The sequence below is a fragment of the Canis aureus genome, chromosome 1, assembly GCF_053574225.1.
Source record: "Canis aureus isolate CA01 chromosome 1, VMU_Caureus_v.1.0, whole genome shotgun sequence".
Lineage (NCBI taxonomy): Eukaryota > Metazoa > Chordata > Mammalia > Carnivora > Canidae > Canis > Canis aureus.
Genome location: NC_135611.1, coordinates 29,795,595 through 29,819,181, shown reverse-complemented (window position 1 = coordinate 29,819,181; position 23,587 = coordinate 29,795,595). Strand labels below are relative to the sequence as shown.

The 23,587-nt window shown below is 42.4% G+C and overlaps 1 protein-coding gene across 3 annotated transcripts in view; it reads left to right on the top strand.

The window, feature by feature from the left end:
* The first annotated feature begins 5,207 nt into the window (after positions 1–5,207).
* MAP3K5 (mitogen-activated protein kinase kinase kinase 5) overlaps positions 5,208–23,587 on the top strand; it is a 194,546-nt gene continuing 176,166 nt past the window's right edge. The window contains exons 1-2 of one of the 3 annotated variants that reach the window (XM_077894294.1): positions 5,208–5,442; positions 5,680–6,338. In XM_077894294.1, coding sequence (XP_077750420.1) covers positions 5,336–5,442; positions 5,680–6,338 — 766 coding nt within the window. In that variant the 5' untranslated portion in view covers positions 5,208–5,335. Of the gene's footprint in view, positions 5,443–5,502; positions 6,339–23,587 lie in introns of those variants that run through there. The other 2 variants (XM_077894293.1, XR_013377302.1) reach the window with 2 other exon arrangements.

The window sequence follows — 23,587 nt, the reverse complement described above, 5'->3', positions numbered from 1 at the left end:
GTTTCTGTTGTTTACACAAAAACTCTTACTGTGGCCCTATGTATATATTTTTCATGAGTTGTTCATCTAAGTGAAAGGGATGCCTTCTTAAAAATTTTTTTGTTTTGTTTTGTTTTTTGGGATGCCTTTAATAGTAAGAATTTTAGTCAGTCTGACAATGGAGATGGTAAGTATGTGGGTGAACCCAGGGCAGCATGGGGCAATTTTAAATAGAGGAGGCTTTGGTCTTCCTTTCACAAAACTGGAAGGGAACTTTCTTTTCTCTGTGTTAAAACCGCCTTGACTCACTAGGACATAAAGAGAAATTAAAATGTTGGCAAATATGCTTTTAGAAGAAGCATATCAAAGATTCCACCAAAAATCATTTCCATTAGAGGAGATGTGAGATGCAAGAAGATCACTGTTCCTTCCCTAGTCCAGGTTAGAAATATTGTAGAAGCTTCTCAACTTCCTTTTGTATTTAGCTGCAGGCCCGGATGTCGACATCAGTGAGAGTTTTCTTTCTAAAATATAGATTGAATTATATTACTCCTCTGCTCAAAATCCTTGAATGTCTCTTTTCCTCAGAGGATGAAGTTAAATTTATCTTTCATCAAGATGCTTCAAAATCTGTCCTCAGCCTTGGTTTCCAAACTTTTTTAGCAATTACCACATCAAGCATGTACTGTAGTAGTAGTATTAAGAGTAATTTTAAAGTAATAAAAGTAGCAGTTAAGAGTAGTGGTGGTGGTGATTGGATAAGTATAAACAAAAACAGCATCCACCCCCACTGACTTTAGTTTCAGATTCCCAGGACTTCATTCTCCCTGGCTTCATGAAAGAGCTTGCAAACACAACTACTAGGTACAACTTCCAGAGTAACAAGTAAGGATGGTCTTTTGACATGATATTTTAATTCCAAATTGGGCAAGTGGACTGTTTCAATGCCTCATTGCCCCTCCTTTAAACTTCATGCAGCTGTGAAAATGAAATGGTTGCATGTCTTCACACCAGAGCAAAAAAAGGCAGCTGTTTGATATTTTCTAAAGTGGCAGCCTTATCTTTCATTATGATAAGGAACAGTGGATAACAGCATAGGCTCTGGATTGAAACCCTGGTTTTGTTTCTGATGCTGGGTAATCTTTTTCCTTTGGGCTCCTTTATCTAGATGGGTAACTGGAGATATGCACATAAAGCAGTTGGTGTGGTGCCATTTTTCAACTGGAAATGGCCCTAAGATGCATTTGACCATGTTATTACTAGACAAAGACCTTTGCATCAGTTATGGTGGTAGTAACTTACTTGTGTAAGAAAATTAGCCCTTCATCTTACAGAGTTTCCCACAGTTTCATTTCTGCAAGTTGCATCTCTAGAATGTTTTGACCTCTTTTGGTCTTCTGTATTTCTGGGAATTAGTTGTAGAATCTTAGCCTTGGATTCAAGGGCTTTTATGAGATTCATGCCCACTGCTTTTGGTATGACTACTTCATAATTGGTGATGTGCTTTTCTGTCAGGAAGCACATACCTGATTATTACTCTTTTAAGTGATGTTAGTGACTACTGGTGATCCATACGTGGATCCAAATTCAGTGTATTTGCTAGAATATTTCTATAAAGGGAAAGCTTCCCCATCTACCATTTTGCTACCCAGTGGTATTTTCATTCTTTACACATTTCAAGTTAGTATAAGAACTAGTATTTCATTTTTTAAAAAGATTTATTTATTTGTTCATGATAGACACACACACACAGAGAAAGAGAAGCAGAGACACAGGCAGAGGGAGAAGCAGGCCCCATGCTGGGAGCCGGAAGCGGAACTCGATCCGGGACTCCAGGATTGTGCCCTGGGCCAAAGGCAGGCGCTAAACCACCGAGCCACCCAGGGATCCCCAAGAACTGGTATTTCAAATGAATACTTAAACACAGCACATTAGAGCTTCAAAGGATTTTCAGTTTAATCTAATTCAACCCTTTATTTTATGGGTGAGGAAACAGGTTACATTGTTTTCTAATTTCTAAAAGCTCATTAGTAGTTATCAGAGTCAATAGGAAACAAGACAATTTGAGGTGGGTTTATTTGCAAAAAAGACTAATTACAAAGGTGTGTAAAGAGGTATAAAGGAAGTGTCAAAGGATTGTGCTACAATTTGCAGCCAATGGCTTCAGAGGTATCATCATTTCTAGGTACCAGAGGCCAAGGTGAGGGTAAGTTATAAGGCCCAGTAAGAAAGTGGATCCTGTAGGATCTGCCCCTTGAGAAAAGCAATGACTCCCTGTTCAGGAACATGGTGCCAGCCTGAGGTGACTCAAAGTCTCAATCCTCTTCCTCCCTTATATCCCCTGCTTGGCCTCATCATTGACCAACCCAATTGGCAAACAGAAAGCAAGGAAGCCCATTGATAAAATTCACACAAATTAGCCTCCCCAGGCAGAGATTAGAGGGATATGAAAGCATATCCTCTCTCTCTTCCAGATCAGAACTGGAAGAGAACTGGAAGAGAGAACTCAGAAACACCTGTCAAAGTCAGGATTTTGTTCATATTCTCTTCCTCCTCTACCATTCTACCATGCATTCAAAAGTTGCCTACATGCACAGATCTTATATTTGTAGAAATAATTCCTGAGCCAGATGATGTTATCTTCCTCTGGGTAAATTTTACCTGTTGAATGTCTGGAATTACCTTAAACCAATTTCAGGGTTTGAGACTTTTTATCTGGGTTACTCTGATACCTGGAGACTGGGTGTTATGCACACAAGAGTCATTTTACTTTTCATTCACCCCTACTTCTTCTTGATTATATCATCCTTGCTTTTGTCCTTCCAGGTGCTGTCAAAAATGTAGTTCAGCCTTTCCACTGCCTAATTCAGATTCACAAAAACTGCCAGGCCCAGAGCAGCCCCAACTGTGAAAACCTTCCCAGATCCTTGGCCTCTCTTCCAGAATCTGGCCAGATATTTCTTCATTATCTCATTAGTTCTTTAATGCCTTTACTTTAAACTTCAATTTTTTTCCCCAGCATTCTTTGGTTTATTTAGTCAGAAGGAATTACCTAACCTGTCATAATCAGAAGCAAAAATCTCTCCCTTGTATTTCTCTAGCTCTTCATTAGGAAAATTCTTTACTCTACCTGTAGATGTTCTCAAAGATGTCCCCCAAGACCTAATTTCCAAATGGAAATAGACTAGACTCTGAGTGAAAATATGATTTTGACTGGTAGACTTCAATTTTGCTGCCATGTCTTTTGAAAGTGTAAAGATACCATAGAATGTTTATAATTCTGTCATTTACTGACTGTGATTTAATCCTTGTCAAAAGTTTCTAGAGAAGTCTGCTATTTATGAGAGGATCTAAGCAATATGTTATCATTTCCTTGGGTGCCTTCCTTCCTCAATGCAGAATATGAAGTTATGAGCTTACAGTGAGTTACCTAATACCCTCAATTCTTCACATTTATTAAGGTAATATAACCACATACTATTGCATCTGATTCATATTATTTTAGTTTCCTCTGAAATACTCCTTGAATTAATATTTATATTATGTACCTGGCTTCTAAAAATATTAAATATAAATTTGAAGAATATATAATATTTTACAAATCCATATTCGAGTCTATCATATTCCTCAATGTGCTCTATATCAGATTCCATGTAATTCGGTTCCAGGGGATGCCTAGGTGGCTCAGCGGTTGAGCATCTGCCTTCGGCTCAGGATGTGATTCTGGAGTTCTCTAATCAAGTCCCTCATTGGGCTCCTGCATGGAGCCTACTTCTCCAGCTTCTGCTTATGTCTCTGCTTCTCTCTGTGTCTCTTATGAATAAATAAATAAAATCTTAAAAAAATTCTGTACCAGGACAAGACTTGATTCTTCATATGAATATCTGTATTCTTAAGTATTTTCTTTTTATTTTGGCAGCCTGTTAATATTTTTGCTCCCGTATGCTATCTGATGCACTAAATACCTACTTTCCTAATGAGATCAAGCCCCAAGCAGACAGGGATCGTATAGATCCCAGTTACATATAATTTCCTTACTATAAATTTACTTCTATCATTTTACAAACCTTTTTTAAAAAGCTAATGTCATTTGCTTCGCTGAGGATATGCTTGTGTTGCTGCTAGGTGTTTTTCCTCATTACCATTTCCTTCCTTCTTTTAACTCTACTACTCAACTGTTTTATCCTTCCTTTTCTTCTAAGCTTTAATTTGCATTAATAATTTACATCATTCTACTTTATTCATAGAACTCCCTATCTCGGTTCCCATCTCCGAGATGGGAAGTCCAATGCTGTTACTTTATTTCGCTGCAATTTTCACCGGTTTTCCCAACAATTAAGAGTGTTTTTTGGGAAGTTCTCTGAGACCTGATGTATGTTTTTGCTCTCCAAAGTAGATTTCTTCCTTTTTACCGCTCTTAAGCAATCCAGGTATCCTCCCCAACCTCTGCCGTGATGCAATTAAAAAAAAAAAATAAAGAATGTCATTTAATTTCCTTTCATCTGGTGGGTGATGCTTTGCGGAGTGGGGTATAGATCCCTTATTCTGTCTCCTGAAAGCATAGGACACCGCGTGCGCGGGAGGGGGTACCTTTTAAGAACCTAAATGAGAGTGCTTCAGTCGTTCAGCAGTTAGGCCTAGTCAATTACTCATTAACGATAACATTGCCAGTGCAATTTTTTTTTTAATGGAAAGTAGCGGAGGCCGACCTGATAAGTTGTGCCAGCCACGGTCGGGAATCGATCGCCCGTTGCCGTCCAATATAGGCCCCCGCGGCGGGGCGCTAGAGGAAATCCTCCGGCCTTGCGCAACGCCGGCCCCTCGGCGCAGCCCAGCGCTGGAGCGCCGCGCGCCGAACCAGACCGCGCGCAGGGCGAGGCCGCCAGGCGCCGGACGGGGGCGCCCTGGCTGCGGGGACCGGGGCGAGAGCCTCCCGATAGCTCCGGAGCCCCGGGTGTTCTCCGGAGAGACTTTTTTTTTCTTTTTTTTCTTTTTCGTGCGCCGTGCTGCCTTCGCGCGCGCTCCAGGCTTTGGCCGACTCCGGGTCTTCTTAGGTGGGGGTCCGGTGGGTGACGGCGGAGCACTCCCGCCCCGCGCCGAGCCCGGGGCCTGGCCGAGGTCCGGGAGCCGCGGCGCGGCCGGTTTCGTCCCGGCTCCAGCTTCCCAGCAGCGCCCTCCCCCGGGGCGGGCCCTGACTCTCGGGGCCGCGACGAGTGGGCGGCAGAAGCCGGTGGCCCCCTGGGCGAGCGGCTGCGGGGAGCGGCGAGACCCAGCGGCGAGGCTGGCGCTGGGACGCAGCGGCCGCGGCGCGCTCGGGCGAGAAACGAGGCCAGGGGAGGAGGAGGAACTAGAGCCCATGAAGGGGAGCTGCCGCCGAGGAGGGAGGCGGGTCCTTTCGGCTGCGGCGGCTGCTGTTCCGGGACGCAGCCCGGGGAGCCTGCTCGCCCGAGAGGTGCTGGCCAGGTAGCTCCCCACCCAGCGGGCGCCCTCCCCGGCCCCTCCCAGCGCCCGGCACGGAAGGAGCGGGAGCCGCGCTCCGGGGGGCCAGGGCGCTCCGCACGGCGAGCGCGGCGCCCTTGAGCTGCACGGCGGCGCGGGCTCGCGAGCCGACTTGTCTGCCGGCAGCAGAAGGAAGCGCGGTCCCTTCCCGCTCACCCTGGCGTCCCCACCGCTCGTACTCTACACCCTGCCTCGGGCGAGCGGCGCGGCCACGGAGGCGCCGAGGAGGGGCGAGCCGCCGCCGGGTAGCGGCGTGCCCCCGGGCGAGAGGGCGCCGGAGAGGAGGCGGCGGCGCGGTGCGGAGGGCGCGACGCGCGATGGCAGCTGCTTAGCCCGGCGCGCGCGGAGCAGCCCGGAGCTGTGGCTGGCCAGACGGTGCGGCTGGGCTGGGGGGGACGCCGCCGCCGCCGCCGCCGCCGCAGCCCGGCCGGGAGAGATGAGCGCCGAGGCGGGCGAGGGCATCACTTTCTCCGTGCCACCCTTCGCCGAGGGCGGCAGCTGCCGGAGGGGAGGAGCGGCGGCGCCGGCCGAGGGCCCGGAGAGCCAACTACCACCGCCGCCGCCGGGCAGCTTCTGGAACGTGGAGAGTGCCGCCGCCCCGGGCGCCGGCTGTCCGGCTGCCACCTCTGCGAGCAGCGCCACCCGGTGCCGGGGCAGCTCTGGTGGCGGAGGCGGCCGACGGACCACGGTGGCTTATGTGATCAACGAAGCGAGCCAGGGGCAGCTGGTGGTGGCCGAGAGCGAGGCCCTGCAGAGCCTGCGGGAGGCGTGCGAGACGGTGGGCGCCACCCTGGAGACCCTGCATTTTGGCAAACTGGACTTCGGGGAAACCACGGTGCTGGACCGCTTTTACAACGCAGGTGCGTGGGCAGCCCCTTCCGCGTCCTCCACGGTCAGGGGCCACGTTCTCCCTGGCCGCCCGCAGCGGGGCAAGGTTTTCCTAGGCGGCAGGCGTGCTTCCTCCTTACCCACTTCTTGCCCCACCTTAGGGGCAGCGAGCGGCGCTGCGTGACTGCTCCTGGCGCTCGCTGCCCCCGGGGAAGAGTGGGTGCGGGTGCAAGATCCTGTGTACTTGTGCTAGACCGACTGGGTCACCCGCCGGCCCGCGCTGGAGCCGGTCCGGAGGCCCCTCCTCAAGAACTTTTCACTTCTAAAGTAGTGCGAGATAGTGGCCCCATCAGCCTTTGTCCATTTGGGGTCTTGGTTTCTCTTTTGCTAGGTTTGGCCCATTTCTCCCTTCTATATATACACCTGTGACTATTTTAGATGACGCTTTCATTTTTTCTCTGTGTGGTGTTGGGAGAACAGGAACCACGCAGCCCGCTGCTCTCAGAGTCTATCTATACGCATTTGCATGTCGTGTCGTGATCTTCCCAAGTCCTTTCACTCGAACATATTTAGTAGCTTGGATGTTCTAGTCTTAACCGATTTGAACTTCTAAGGAATTACTTCCAAAAGCAGTAACCTTGTCACTTGAACTAAACTTTCGTGGTGTCTTTGTTAGGATTTTGGTGGGAGAATATTATTACCCCATATACCACAATGAGCTGGAAAGTACATAATTTAACATTGTTTAAAATATTTACTATTTTAATAACTAAAAATTAGTTTGTTTAAAGTGAGTGCCACCAGCCCCGGTGGCGCAGCGGTTTAGCGCCGCCTGCAGCCCGGGGCGTGATCCTGGAGACCCTGGATCGAGTCCCACGTCAGGCTCTCTGCGTGGAACCTGCTTCTCCCTCTGCCTGTGTCTCTGCCTCTCTCTGTCTCTGTGTCTCTGAATAAATAAATAAAATCTTAAAAGAATAAATAAAATGTAAAATTAAAAAAATAGAGTGCCAATGTAATCCATAAAAAAGTTATCTTTTCAAGTATCACATATTTCAGAAACTGTCATTGCAGTTCTAGTGATTGATGCAATTAGCTATTTGCTTGCTAAAGTTGGGAATAATATTAACATGCTATTGAAGTTAACCTTTAGTACCCTGTACAACCAAATATGAGAACATACATGTATTTATTTTTTCTAAGTGTGGGCGGAAAATTTAACAGTGGTTTCAAACAATAAGATTCTTGCATTTGTGATCACGTAAAAGGTTTTATATTCCAAACTTGCTTTCAGTTCTGATTCTCTTCAGTCTCTTCAAAACACCTGAAGTAGGCTTATGTCAGCTTTGGAATTCAGCCAAAACTGAATATTTTTAAGAACCAGAAGAACTTCATGTTAAAGAAGTCAGACTAAATAAACCAGGGCTTTCTGGTGCTGGTATTTTTTTTACAGTCTTGGTCTTCAGAACTGAACCTGAGTATGATATATTATAGCTCAGTTTTTTGTGTGACTTGCTATAAAAATTGCATAAATGTAACTTTTCTAAAAATTATAGCACTCTTATTTTTGGATTATAGTTTGGAAGAAACTTCAAAGAACTGAAAGATATGTGAGGAAAACACCCAAGCAAATACTGAGCCTATTTTTATTGCTCTGATAGATTCTGTATTTTTTATAGGACTCTAAAAAAATAAAAAATCTTAAACTCTAGGCTAATTTGGAAGATAGTTTCCTAACATGGCACAGTTACTGTTTGTTCTCCAAATAACTGTTTGTGGGAAAGAGACAAAGGAAGACTACAAGGGGACCGACATTTGAACTGTATCTTTAATCCCCCAAACAAGCCCATTAAGGAAGTACTTCTTATTCTTCTCAGATGAGGAAACCAAGGACTTTATAACTGGCCTAGACTTACAGGTAGTAACTGATCAATGCAGGGTTCCATTTCAGGTGGCTGACTCTAAAAGGTCATCTTTGCTGCTGCCTCCATTTAGCTGGGCTGATTTACTCTATCTTGGAATCATGTGATAGAGAGCTGGCGGGGACCTGGTGAGCCATTGAGGTGCAGCGTGAATCATGGGGAGGACACTTTGGGAAGACTCGTTTCTGAGCCATTCTGAGCCATCTCTCTCCCATCCATTGCTTCATTCAACCTGAGCAGGCCCCAGTTTAACCCCTACTTATGCTCATGGTAATGAACTCTGAGCCCTGTCATTGAGTCTGAAGATGTGACCAAATGAAGATGGTATGTTTTGTCCAAATCCTTTGTTTTTCTCAACTGACGGCTGCCAACTTGGATGGTAGTAGAACTTTTCTTCTGATTTCAGAGGGAGCGCTTGCTCCTCCTCCACCAGGGAAACATTTTTCTGGGAAGGGCCAGATGGTAAATATTTTAGACTTTGCGGTTTGCTCTCATAGCTCGTCAACTCTGCGGTTGTTACGACAGCAGCCACAACAGTACCTAAACAAGTGACTGTGGCTGTATTCCAGTAAAACTTTATTAATGGACACAGACATTTGAATTTCAAATTCTTTAGTAGAATATTTTTCAACCACTTAAAAATGTAAAAGACCATTCTTAGCTTTCAAGCTGTACAAAGGCAAGCCTGGGGAGATTTTTGGCCCCTGGGCCATGCTTTCTTTTGTTCTGCATTCACTACCTTCACTGAGAAGTTGAATCACTATGATATATTGGGAAGAACGTTGTCCCTAAAGTTAGATCTGAGTTTCCATCCTGGCTCTCCTCTGAACCACGTAATTGTGAGCAAAGCCCTTCATCGCCTCTGAAGGCCTGTAAACTTGACCGAGGGCCGAAGTGGAGGGGGAAGTTGAACTAAATTTCAGAGATTCCCTCTTTTAACTCTGTGAGTTTGCAGAAGGTAGGGCAGCATGGTATGCTGGGCCAGAGCATCAGAACAAGAATGTCAAGGTGTGGATTTGGGTCTTTGGTTCTTCTCCGATTTAGAGCAAGTCATTGAAAATCTCAGAAAAAGAGTGGAAGCTTGGAACAATTGGTCTCTGAAATTCTCTCCAGCTCTCCAATTCTGTACTTTAAAATTGCATGAGAAAAAATGAATTATTTCACTCCTTTGAGGTGAATGAACTGCTTTTATATATCATGTTCTTGGCCCCTCAAGGAATAGGGTTAGTGGGTGGGTTACATCTGATGTAAAGCCTGGCAGCGGTGCAGCCTCTGCGAAGGTCCATACAGAATGCCTGGGGTCCCAGGAAACGGATTCTAGAATGAGACTAGGGGTCAGATGGGTTCAGAGGTGATAGCTGAACTGAGGTGGAAGTGTGAACAAGGACTGCTTAACTTGAAATAGCTCAGTTTATGGGAATGGACAAGAGCTTAAAGCTTGGTTCCATTTTTATCCCCTTCCCCTGTCCTGTCCTGGAGTCTTTTTAAAGAGTAGATTGCAGTTAAAGGTTTTTTTCTATTTGATTACTGTTTAACTGTAATCTAGTTTGTTCTTTGACTACACTTGTCATTCTCTCTTTCACTTCTAAGAGGAAACTAATGTTCTATCAAAGCTTTTGTGAAAATTCATGTTTACGTATAGAAGACTATCACTCAGAGATGGCAAAATGGCAAAGCTAACAACACGCCTTCCCAGCCGCGCACCCCCCCCCCCACATTGTAGGCAGTAAGCTGCTATAAAAGCGAAGAGATGTCAGTGATACAGATGTTAGTGATACAGAGCTACTCTTTTAGGTAGCCACATCCAACTGGCAGCATCTTAAAAGACAGATCTATCTTTGTAATGAACATCAGTTCTGTGAAGTTTAGCTAGAATAGGCTTCATTGTCCCCCTGTCCCACCACCCATTTGGTTTATAAGGAACCTGAACCATAAAGAGATTATATTCATTCATTCAGATGAAATGACTTAAGGGTGCTGCTGGGAACCAGGAGCATAGTTTTCTTTAGAAGCGGCATTATAAATGATGATTAGATTCTGAGACTAGCCTGTGAGAAGTCTTGTTAACTCTGTGTACTTAAAGTATGGAACGCACTCACCACTTTAAACATTCAGGAAGGTTGTGTTCCTGTGACTGAAAACTGGGGCTTTGAATACATCTCTCCATGTGTTCAAATCAGTAACTTCTGCTCTCATCTAGTTTCTGGTAACATCTGGCCAAATGGAGGAGCATTACTTTGGATGGTTGAGGATGGCAGGAGGGGATGTACGGAGGTAAGGGACACAGGAAGGATGGGAAGGCTGCAGGGAGAGGAAGGGAGCTAGACAGGGGAGCAAAAGGATGCTTGGTGATGTTCCATTGCTGGGCACTTGGTGATGCCCAGTGCTCAGTACTTGATGTTCAGCGCTCGGTACTTGGTGACTGGCTTGGGAGGAAGTGTGCAGTCTAGGGATCCATGAACGCTTTCATCTCTTTCAAACTTCTTTCCCCTCTTTCCCCTCCTGACTTTTATAGCTCTTGGCTTCTTATTGCTATAAGAGCCAGGGACGTTGCTCTGCTCAGTGCCACTCCACTCCCTTTCAGTGGGCACGGGATTCGATAGGCTGCTTGTGCTTCCCCTACCTGCCAGCCGTGACATGTATCAGGGTCTTTCCTATCGCCAGGCTCCCTGCAGATTGCAGCCTGCTTCTCAGCTCTCACCCTTTTGCCACAGTAAGTAGCAGGAAGGAAACACATGCTGGTTGAAATGGTAAGAATTTAGCTTTTATAATCTCATCTCTGTTATGTTCCTGCTTTGCTTGGGCTTGCCATGAAAGTCACCCTTGTAGACCTTGTCCCTGGAGAAGCATCTGAACTTTCTGGGCTTTGATTCCACTTGCTCCCAACATAGCTCCTTGAGACTTCCAATCTTATTTGATAAAAAGCAAAACAAACAGAATCTTTGTCTCCCATCTATCCCGGACTGAGAAGTTCTAGAAGGTCCTCCAGCCCACTTCTGCATATTCTACTTTTGAATCCAGGGAAGCTTTTGTATATATTGTCTCATGTATTTTGAGGGAGAGGGTAAAGACTGTATTTCTTAAATAGTGGTTCCAATGGACCAGTTAAAAAAAATTGGAAGACTGATGTGTGTTTGTCAACCTTCATTTTTCTGAGTAAGGTTACTGAATAGGGAAAGAGGGAACTCGACAACCAGCAACCTACGGCCTGATCTCTTAAAAAGAAAAGACCTCTTTACATTCAATTAGGGAAGGCATAATCTTAGAATCAAAAATAATATGTATGGGAAAACTCATTATTCTTTTATCCCCCATTTCACCAAGAACGGGTGAATCAACAGAGCAATGGGGCATTGTTTTGAGAACCTGTGATGTAAAACCAACTTGTAGTCCTTTCATGTCTTTCATCACTGCTTCTTTGCACAAGTAACAAGCCTTAGCAAAATTATCCAAAGAGTAAACAGAGACAATCTCATAAGGAAAAACTCTGGTTAGGAAGATATTTTTTAAAATCCTAGTGGTGGGATGCCTGGGTGGCTCAGTGGTTTAGTGCCTGCCTTTGGCCCAGGGTGTGACCCTAGAGTCCCAGGATCGAGTCCTACGTCAGGCTCCCTGTGTGGAGCCTGCTTCTCCCTCTGCCTATGTCTCTGCCTCTCTCTGTGTCTCTCATGAGTAAATAAATAAAATCTTTAAACAACATAAAATAAAAATCCTAGTGGTGTCCCACACCTGGTTGTTCTTTGGGCTTTTAATTGTTTGCTGGCACACCACTGGAGCAATTGCCACTGATCCTCTGTGAATGCAGAGCACTGGGCTTCCTCTTGTTTCTTTGGGGTTTCTTGGAGGTTTTTTTTGAGAGGGTGGTAACTGGTTAATTGAAGCAAAATTATAATTTTCCAAAAAGAGCTTTACTAGAAAATTGGAAAAAAATAAAACTAAAAAGAAAATTCTAAAGCATAAAAATAAATTTGTTTTTAGAGCACCCACTTCTTACCCCAGATTGTCAATCACAGATTGTCATGACTGCCCCTCCTTTCCAGATTCTTAGGATCCTGATTTCTTTTCTCAGCGTGGTCACCTTTGGTCTGCTTGAGATATTCATCGGTTGGGAGTTCCAGTGGGTTCCACCTCCTGGTGAAGCCTAATTACAAGCGCACAATTGTGGCCTTGTCTCACCAGTGGCCTTGGCTGGTTCCAGCCTCCTGGGAGTTTTCTGCTATAGGTCAGTTCCCCTCTGGTGGCTATGGGGACTGTCCTTTGCTTCCTGTATCAGAGCCCTCATTAGATGCCTGTTCAGTTCCTGTTTCTGGTTTGCAGGATAAAATTGGTTCACAGCTTCTTTGTGGAGCAAGGGGGAATTGACAGGTGCAAAGCCCATTAAAATGCAAATGTCCGACAGGTACCAACTATTTCTGCTTCCCAGGTAGTTGTCCCAGTAGTCTCTTCAAACACTACCCCACTCTGCATGGGGCAAGATGAAAGGTGAGCCTGTGGTAATTGAGGTGGGGTAGGCGGTGTTGGCAGGAACCCACAGCTTGGAGGATTGCAGGAAGAAACCCAGAACCCACAGCCTTGGGAAGGGTGCATCTTGAAAAAACCGTTTTGCCGCTCCTAATTTGGATATAGTTAAATGGGAAAACTGGCTATATTTAAGAAAGATACTGTTATTTTCAAGGAGCAAAATTAAATTAGCAAATTTTATTAGTGGCATATAAAACAAAAAGCAAAGCAAAATTTAAAAAAATTAAATCTGGTAATTCTAGTACATTGGTTTCTGTAGTTGCTTTAATGTAGTAACTTTTCTCTCTGGTTGGAGATGTTGGCTGAAGAAACTGATCCAAAGATATGCCAGATCATTGGAGAAGGAGGAAGGTTATGAGACAAGGCTGATTTTTAAGGTCTTAACTAATTATTCCAAACATTTTATAAAGTGAGTAGTTGCATCTTATATGAGTTTTGTTTTGTAGTGGTTTTTTTTTTCCCCTAAAAGAAGACATAAAAACTAAGAGATACATAATCCAGGCTACATCTTGGTGATTTTCTTAGGGGAGGAGAGAAAAGGAGGAGAGAACATTTACATGTTAACAGCATCTTCTACTGAAAATCGTAGCCCAGCAGATCTGTGTAACTTGAATGCCATAGGTTGTACAAGGTAACAGTAAACATTCCATTATAAGCAAACATATTCTAATAGAGTAGGTAATAAACAGTAAAGCAGCAGTTGCCTTTGGTATATGATTCATACAGGAGGGAAGTTATATTCCTTTGCATAGCAAATCTCTTAAAATGCTTGTGACCACTCATATCAGTATTCTCCCAACACTTTTAGTTGCTTCTAAGAACTCTTAAGAAACATGGGGGAGAGCTACCCTAGTGAATATAAGTGAACTTCAGGCCATGTGTTCATTTAAAAAAATTTTTTTTAAAGATTTTATTTATTTATTCATGAGAGAGAGAGAGAGAGAGAGAAGCAGAGTCACTCCTGATCTCCTCTTGCTAACACATTTCAGTGACTTCTTGTTAATAACCTTGTAAAACAACCCATTAGAAAGCTGCCTTTGACAGTTCTTGATCAGTACCAAAGAGGGAACTTAGAGGCTGGCAGAGTCCTGGTTGCCATGTGCTGGGGCTGGAGGTATAAATTGGGCTTTCTCCAGGTCCATCTTAGGCTATTTTCTGGACACAGTTTGTCAGTTTGCCAATGTAGACCAAAACAAACCTCTCTCTCGAGGGAACTGAGAGCTGGGTTTACAGCATAGCCTGGGGACAGTTTCTGTCCTTGGTTCCCTGAGAAATTCTGCCTCAGTCTGAATCACTTTTCTCTAATGTTAGAGCATATATTCTCAGTAACTCAATTCCGTGAGCGTTTGTCAGTTGCCTTTGATGTGCCTCTTAACGTGATGTCCCGCTGAAGAATCCTGGAAGAGGAGCAGGTGTAAACCTGCAGGAGGATGGAAGCTTATTACTTGTATTTGTTTCCATGGGAAAACGTGATGCTAAGGAAGAAGTTCAGGAGGAGCTACCTGTGCTCCCATTCTTTCCCACCCAACTAGTTCTTTTGAAAAGATCCTTCTTAAAATTAAGCTGTGAAGCATTTTTGTCATAAAGAAAGTACATAAATGGTTTACAACCCTCATTCAGTAAATACCTAAATACAGTAGCTGTTAAACATTTTGACATTCGTGTCACTTCTCTGTCCCTTTTAGAGACATAAAGTGTTCTGGACAAAACTAAAAGCCCCTTTCTGCCACATCAATTTCTTCTCCTGGGAAAAATGCTTCCTTCACCAGAAATGCAAAATTATAATTTTTGAAAATATGAAATCATGGCTTTCTGCAAATATAAGTCAAATATTTAATTAACTCATTATGTAATGAGAAAACCAGTAAGATCAGTTAAGGGGGAGTTTGAGGAGTGATACAGTCAGGAATGCTGAAATGAATTTGCTCATAGATACAAGATGGACTACTGATCGGTCAGGCAAATCTGTAAATGTAAATATTGGAGTTACCTTTTTTACAGGATGAAAATCAACTGTATCTCTACCCAGCAGTAGTCAGCTGTATTGCTGTGGACAAGAATTATTTGCATTGCTATCAGGTCTGCACAACTTAAGGTTTGTCCTAGTAGCCTTATAAAAGGGACTCATGCCAGCAGGACAAATCAGAGGGCACATCCTTTTAAAATCAGATAGTTCCCAGAGGATGTGCTGCACAAAGCCAGCTCTCCACTGAAAGGATACCCAATATTCTCTTCTACCCATTTCCAAGTTTTCCATAGCTTTTCTTCATGGAAGGTGGATCATTCTCAGGGCTCTATGCGTATGGTTTCTTTTAGTCTTCTTACCCAACCTGATTTAAAGGGACCTATTTTCTTTTCTCAGCTTCTCTGCCATCTAAAATAGTGATTCACCTGCGAAGGTCCCAGAATCCCCCTTTTAAGCCAGGGCTCCTAAATGTACTTGTTTCAGGTCAGGAAACGTGCAAATTGGACGTTAGGGTATTGGTCGCGTAGGTATTGGATGTGATAAGAGGTACAAATGATGTGGTCGGAACCAAGTTGGAAATACACCAGTGTTTGCAGTGTCTGCAAATCCAGTTTCCTTCTTCTATTAGGAGATCATCATCATTACTGATGGGAGCTTCAGTAATTTCCAAATAGGTCTGGTTTTTGGTGGACAAAAAAGTCCTTATTTTAGAGGGCTTGCAAATTGCTGTAAAATTCCACGTGCCAAATATCTTACTTTGGTCTTGTCATTTAAGGCAAGTCATACCCAAATGGGCATTGTACATTACTGTGCACCAGGTGCTGTGCCAAACAGTACATGCCTGGTCGTTTTCAATCTTTCTAACTGCCTTATGAGGCAAGTAGCATCAGGGAATCAATTTTACGTATAAGGAAACTGAGACCCTGCAAGGATTATCAACATTCCCAGTGTCACATTGTCACTAAGGGACAGAGCCAAGTTTTGGACCTAATGCTGATTCCAGAGTCTATTCATTTATAACTGTTCTCCTGTTCCTCAAAAATAAACTTTCTATTTGAAAACATTTAAATTATTATTAATCCCATGAATATAGTCTTTTAATCAGTAATCATTTGTTGACTACTTAAAATCTGCAAGGTTTCTTTCTGAAGTCTGCACAAAATTAGGTTAAAAGAGTACAATTTCTGCCTTTCATGATCTTATAGTCTTACCCCTTGAATTCAGCAATTTAATAAATATTGGGAGCCTACCAGATGCACAGTGATGCCCTAAGTAGTAGATAAGTGAAAAATCAAAGGGAATATTTTTGAGGACTTCATAATGTGGGTGATTTCATTGAACAATACACAGGAGAACAATGTTTATTACTCCTGTGTGTGAGAATGCATTGAAAATAAAAATTTTACACAGTTGTAAACTGTCAGGCTCCCTACTTTATTTTTAATGAAATCGTATCATACTGCAAATTATTTAAGTAAATTCCCAGGTTTTATTAAATATTTTGTAAATATTGATCTTTTGTAAATATTGATAAAATCTCTTTAAATTGAACTCCAAGGGAGTATTAGAATTCTTTAATCAAGAATTTTTTTTTATATTGACTCTTATGGAAGCAAATGGACTTATCGCCTGAGATTTAGAGCCTTCTTTTCTTATATATTGTTTTTCCAGTAGTGGAATTTTTTTAAAATTTTTTAAAAATTTTTATTTATTTATGATAGTCACAGAGAGCGAGAGAGAGCGAGAGAGAGGCAGAGACACGGGCAGAGGGAGAAGCAGGCTCCATGCACCGGGAGCCCGATGTGGGATTCGGATCTCCAGGATCGTGCCCTGGGCCAAAGGCAGGCCCTAAACCGCTACGCCACCCAGGGATCCCCTCCAGTAGTGGAATTTGATCTGTCTTTCAATTTTCCTTGTATCAGTCTTTTCATTTTGTGAGAAAAAAAAAAAAAGTAGTCTGTTTTAGATAATTGAAATAGACCTAAACCATTATTTCAACTTGTATTCTCTAGACCTGGAGTTGATAATAAAATTGTATTACTGGGGATCCCTGGGTGGCGCAGCGGTTTAGCGCCTGCCTTTTGGCCCAGGGCGCGATCCTGGAGACTCGGGATCGCATCCCACATCAGGCTCCCTGTGCATGGAGCCTGCTTCTCCCTCTGCCTGTGTCTCTGCTTCTCTCTCTCTCTCTCTCTCTCTCTCTCTGTGACTACCATAAAAAAAAAATAATAATAAAATAAAATAAAATTGTATTACTTGTTGATGATGCCTGAAGTATATGGTGCTTGGTTGACAGAAAATAGTGAACCCAAGTGCCAAGTTACTGAATGGCTGGGCCAGAATGAGAATAATAAACAAAATTCATTTAGATAATAAAGGCAGACATGAATTGGATATACTGTTGATGTAGAACGATATCTATACTGTGGTATACATAAGAAATGACTAAGGTTGAAATCTGGGCTATGTACATTTGAAGGTTTTAAACCATATTTATGAATTCTACTTTAAATAACATTTCTAATTATTTGTGAGTTACATTCATACAGTTAACATATGTTAGTTCTACCAAGACAACAGTTCCTAGATTTTTAGGAATTGGGTCTTGGGAGTCTAGCTTTGGTTGATTGAGTGAAAATTCAGCTATTCAGGGCTAGACAGTAGGATCTCAGTTTTGATAGGAACTCTTGGACAGTTTCCCAGATGCACTGGCCCAGTGCTTACTGTTTATATACATTCAGAGAGTACAAAGAGGTTTGTAGACAATCTATAGAGGTAGGGAGACTAGCTTTAACACTTCATGTAGATGTATGAGTTTATTAGTAGTTGCAAAGCATGGTTGCAGTAAAAGTTGCTTGGCTTGACCTAGTAAAATTAGAGAACAATGTTGTAGCTTACACGTGAGTTATGACAAGAATAGTTGGTTTGACTTTTCTTGCCAAACAACTTAGTGCTGCCAATATTTTGTGTGCTTAAAGTACACTTCGCAGTTGGTAAATCTGAAATAAAATTGGAAAGGAAATGCTAGCTTAAACTTTTAAGAAAACCTCAAGCTCTTCTTTTCCTTTACAAAATCAGCACTGTAGAAAATTCATTTAATCATGGAAAATGACACATGAGTGGGTTACCTGAGGATTGATACTGCTGTGATTATTAGAATGTCAACCAGCAGATATACATTGTTTCCAAAGTCTGAAATTAAGGGTTGTCAACATTGTGAAATATTTGCAGTCATTTATGCCTTTGACTTAATTTCCAGGAATATTTTGTTAGTGTTTACTAGGCCATTTAACATGTGTTCAAACAAATGGCATAGTGCTAAGTGTTAATCTTTATGAATTTTGTGTCACACGAAGGGATAAGTGACAAAAACTCATCATTAACATAGTATGTTCACAAAGTTGACTTTTTAAGATTCTTTTGAAGAAATGAATTAGATGGAAAGATGCATTAAGAAGACAAATTGCAGGAGCATTGAAAGCTGCTAACGTAAATATTCATCAGGGTTCATTAATGACAGGGCTGGGGAGTGGATTTATGGGAAGTTTAAAAGTTCAGTCAGGATCCTTCTGTTCTTGATTCTTTTGTTTCAGGCAACATTAAGGGAGGAAAAAGACAGACAACTCCCAATAAGTATTTGTAGGTGGCTGAGCTTAAGTAACCTTCATGGAGTTTTATGACTATATTTATAACCGTCATTACCTATGGCTCATTTGTGCCCATTTGTGAAATCTTTGAGAAGGTAAAACCTTGTTAGGAAAAAAAACCAACAACAACAAAAAAACCTTGTTAGGAGTGATATACTCTTCTACTTAAGCCAAATCTCTTATACACTTAGAACTAGAAGTAAGATATTGCTTATCTCCCTGGTTTGCCTCTAGCATTGACACATATTTTCACTGTTTGGTGAAAGGTAAGTAAGTAATGGGAAAGCATAACCTCACACGTTCCAGACTGCATGGAGCTCAGGACTCTGCATTTGGTCAAGTGTTAGTAAAGAAGCAGGTTTCATGTTGGTGAATGTATAGTGAACATTCTTCTTGATAGATAATCTTTTAATTCTTCAGCCTTATAGGTCATTCTAATTACACATTTCCACTCATTTTTCATCTGGAGAGGGCCGAGTAGGGCCAGATGCTATCCTCAGGCAGCCCCAGAAGCAAAAGAATTGTTAACACAAAAGCTGTTGCCACTGTGTTGTGACACTGCTTGGGGATTTTGAAGCAAAATTGTACTATGATATTTATGTGTTGCCATGCCTTGATTTTCCCAGACCACTGCTATATAGTAGACTTGCACTTTCCTCTGAAAACATCATTAGATATATTGGAATAAGTTTGCAGAGGCAGATATATGAAGCTACCATGATTTTTCTATTTTCAAATTCCACTTTTTTTTTTGTTTTTTGTTTTGGTTCTCCTTGGTTTATTTGTCAGGGGAAATAAGAACATGTTCCTTAAACAGATTGCTGTGCTGGAGGATAAGGCACACTTAATTTCAGAAGATTTTCTGAGAGCATTAAAGGAGAAATAGGCTATGATTGGAGAGTCCAAGGCCTTAATCTGCTTTCTGTTTTCAGGTACCTGATCTAAATGCTGGAAGCTCAATTTAAGATCTGGGCTGGCTTATAAACTTCTGATGACTTCATGGTTAGTCTATGAGAATTACAATTTCAAGGCTTAAGTTGTCCTCTTTAGCCATGGAAGAAGGTATTGCCCAACTTTAAGACTAAAATGTATACTTAATATGCAGGTGACTACCAGGGAAATTCCTTCCTGGATCCAGAACATTGCTTGGTTATTTATAAGTTTAAACTTAAAATTCTTATTCATTTAAGCTAAGAAAAATCATGGAAGTATTATCTATTTTTATCCTCCCTTTAAGATCCATGTAATTTTTTATTACATGTTTATGTCAGTAGCACCTATTATCTCCTAAAATAACCTTTTAAAAGCTATTAAATGAAGCCTGATTTGCTTTAAGATTCACTCACTATTCAATGCATACCTGATTCTTTGGGGAATATTAAAAAAAGGGTATTGCTCCACAAATCTTTCATCATACATGAAATGACTAAGAAGGAACCACCAAAAAAGTCAAGTCCAATGTTGGAGGATAATGAGAAATCCTTTTTTTAGGAAGGTCTGACATAGAAGAAGCAGTTCCTATTTAAGGGATTGTTAAAATATAATTCCACATCTCTTTTCCTTGTCTATCTTGTTTATCCTGTATCTCTAGTACTTAATTTCATACTTGGCACATAATAGGTGCTTGATACATATCGATGGGCTGAACGAACAAATAATTGCACTTTCCCCTCTTGGTGTTTATTAGTTGGTTTTGATGTCTGCCTTTCCTACTTAAGTGTGAGTTAAACTCGTAAGTGGCAAAAATCATCTTTTTCGGATCCTGACATCTCCCAGGTCTTCTGTGTCTGTGCTTGAGTACCCTTAGTGCCTCTGTAGACTAAAACTCCGTGAAATCGGCTCTTCCCTTGGGGAACTCACAGTCTAGTGCCGCAGACCAGCTTCTAACCATATAGTAGGTTGTGCCAGTCTCACTATACTGGAGGTTTATATAAAGTACTTCGAGAACACAAATTGAGAGGATTCTTCGGGGAGAGGACAGGATTGTGGAGGAGGGTGGCTAAGGCTTTGGACAGGGCGTGACATTTGAATCAGGTTTGAAGGGTAGCAGTGAAACCACTTATTATATGCCAGGCATTTTAAATTATAGGAATAAGTGAGCCCCCCCTGAGAAAGAGGTAGAACAAAAAGAGAGCATATTATTGAGCCAATCCCCCCCCCCCCCCCCGCCAAACCCCACTACCATTAAAGATGGACAGATGAAGGCACCAACTAGTGAGAAAGAGAAGTGGTCAGGAGGTGGGATGATGGGTCAGGGAGTTCCGACGAAGGGAGAGAGAGAAAAGGAGAGTGAGCTCCCTGAGAGTGGCCTAAGGAGCCCCTGATAACTCTTTTCAGAGCAGTTTTAAGAAAGCCGGTGCTGGCAGACAACAGGACGGTGACTTGAGTGAACAATGGAAGGCACAATAAGGAAGAGTGTTGTTGAAAGAACTGTGTTGGTCAGAGAAGCAGAAAGAGAAGGCAAGATGCCCAAAGCCTGCCCCTACCCCCTGCTCTCAGCGGAAGGCACTTGTCTTGCTCCTGCTGCAGATACTTGTGCCTCAGGCCCTGGCCGCCCACCGGAAGCCTTTGTGCCCTCAGGTGTTACTTATCATGGTTTCTGTGGGAACATGGGCTATGAACTCCAAATGCCTTTCCTCCAGAAAGAACTTTTGGAGTGTGGCCTTTTGTAAATGTACTTGTCTTGCTGACTGGAATTAGCTGCGAATAGACTTGCTTTTCCTTATTCTGGAAGTCAGACCAACTTGAGTTCACAGCAGTAGGGCTCCTGTTGGGGGCTCTGGATGGTAGGACTGGGTTTACGGAAGCGGAGGACTTGTTCATGAAGGGGGAAGGTGCTCACTAAGCCAGCAGCTGGGTCAGGCTGGGGAGAAGCGTTTTACTCCTCTGTCTCCAGCAGCCAGATTTCATGGGCTTTTGAATCTAAAGAATGAGAACCGGGACCAACAATGCTTTTATTTTTTGTCAGCCGCTTAAAACACTTCATTACTTCTAACACCGGCCACTCATAAGTACAAACGATTTCTTTTTCAAAGGAGACCTTGTTGCTGAGCACTGTCTCACTTCGTAAATGTCCAGTGGCAACACTGCTAAAAAACACTCTTGGTTCCTTTTCAGGCTTTCTCCACCTTGGGTTCCAAACCACTCCCAAGAGGAAGACTGCTCTGAGTAGGTCACTAGAACAAACCCTGGGATAACATGAAGCTTCTCTCACTAGCGCATGTGTGCCTTCATTTGTGCTCTTCATCCATCCATTCCTGAAAAAGCTCCCTCTGCCTCAAAAAAATCTTATCTGAATAGTTAGTTGTTTTGTTGGCTTAACTTGGAATCACCTCCTGTGGGCATCTTTTATACCTCCTGCCAGAGGGGAACACGGTATTGGCTGACGTTCCTGATGACACCCCCCTTTTCAGGGGGAGTCTTAAGTGCCACGCTTACCAAAGTGGGAGACGGAAGGGACACATTTGCTTAGAAAACTTTTGTATGTTCCAGGATGACTTTGAAGACGGAGTTCCCCCAATATCCCACTTTTTTTTTTAATAATAGGAGACCATAACAGAGCCAAACCTCTGATAACCTATCTTGAAAATTAGTTCCCAGGGTGAAGCTTGGATTTTCTAAAAGAGCATTCCCAGAGAAAACTTATTTTTAAATATTGAGTTGTTCAGATAGTACAGAATCTTCTTTGGTCATAGTAATAATAGTAATAAGTAATAATAGTATAATAATAATAATAATAATAAAGATTAGGGTAGGTAATAATAATAAAGATTAGGGTAGAAAGGTTAAGTGTATGGTTTTCTAGCAGCAGACCAGTTAGGTTTCTTTACTTTTTTCACGTGGAATGAACAAAAATGCCCTTTTTTGGTATCAGATGTCTTCTGCGGTGGTCTTTTTAGCCCAGGCCCTGCCTCCCACCCCCTGCAAAGCTGTAGGTTTAACCGCCTGCTGTACATCGCACACCTGCTGTCACATAGGTAGCTCCAATTCGTTTCCCTGTGGAAACTGGTGTCCTCTTCTTAATGTCTCATTACATGGCACTTAGTTTTCAAAACCAGAAACCTGCTCTAGATTCCTTTAAAATAATCATGAATTGTATACATATTAGGAATATTAATCCCTATTGTAATAGCATTGTGTGGTGACAGATGATAGCAACATTTGTGGCAAGCATAGCATAACTTAGAAGTAGATTCACTGTGTTCTACACCTGAAGAAAAATTTTTAAAGAATGTCAGTCCTTTATTTTTCAAAATGTATTACTTATTTCCTTAGTTTGAGGTATAACATTTTAATTCTTTACCCAGACCTTTTTATTAGTCAAAACTTGTCATTTGCAAATTGTGCTGTTGCTTTTAAGTGCAGATTCTTGCACATACATAGATCTGAGAATTATTTTTTGGATATAGAAAGTTTAATAGATTTTCTTTTTACACTAGCCTCCTCTCCATCTTTAATTTTGTTTTATGCTGTAGGATAAGTAATGTATCTGTATCCCAGTGTACTATGATTGATAAAAGGAAATGACATGTGAGCTAAGTGAAATTCACAACCATAACAATTCTTTAAATATCACTTAATATTTATTCATGGCATGGTCTGAACTTTTTCAGCTATTTTTTTAAAAAAATTTTATTTATTTATTTTAGAGAGAGAGCAAGGGGATGTGGAGTTAGAGGAGAGGGAGAAGGAGAATCTCAAGTGTACTCCCACTAAGCATGAAGCCTGTCCCAGAACTGGATCTCTAGATCCTGAGACCATGACTTGAACCGAAATCAAGACTTGGACCTTAATGGACTGAGACACCCAGGCACCCCTACAGCAGTTATTTTTATAAATTATCTTCTCCCTTGCTCATAATAAGAATTGTACTGAAGATAATTTAACCTTTTATATTTTTCTCAGAGTTGCTATTATAGCATCAGCTATTGTAGTGAACTATTAAACTAATATTCTGTGAGAGGAGCTGAGCCTCTTGCCTAATGCAGCCAGCCCATTTCTTGTGGGGGGGCAGAGACAACCCCACATGGCCTCCTCTTCCCTTGAAGAAAGAGGCAAGCTTAATAAGAGTCATTTGGTTACTTTTTTAGTGTAGTGAGTTCAATGATATGCATGAGGAGCTACTTATGTATGTAGTAGCTGAGTACTCCAAACTTCCCCTCACTGCCCCACCCCTCCCATCCCCACCCCTCCACTCCCATCCTCTTGGTCCCCTTCCCTCCCTCCCT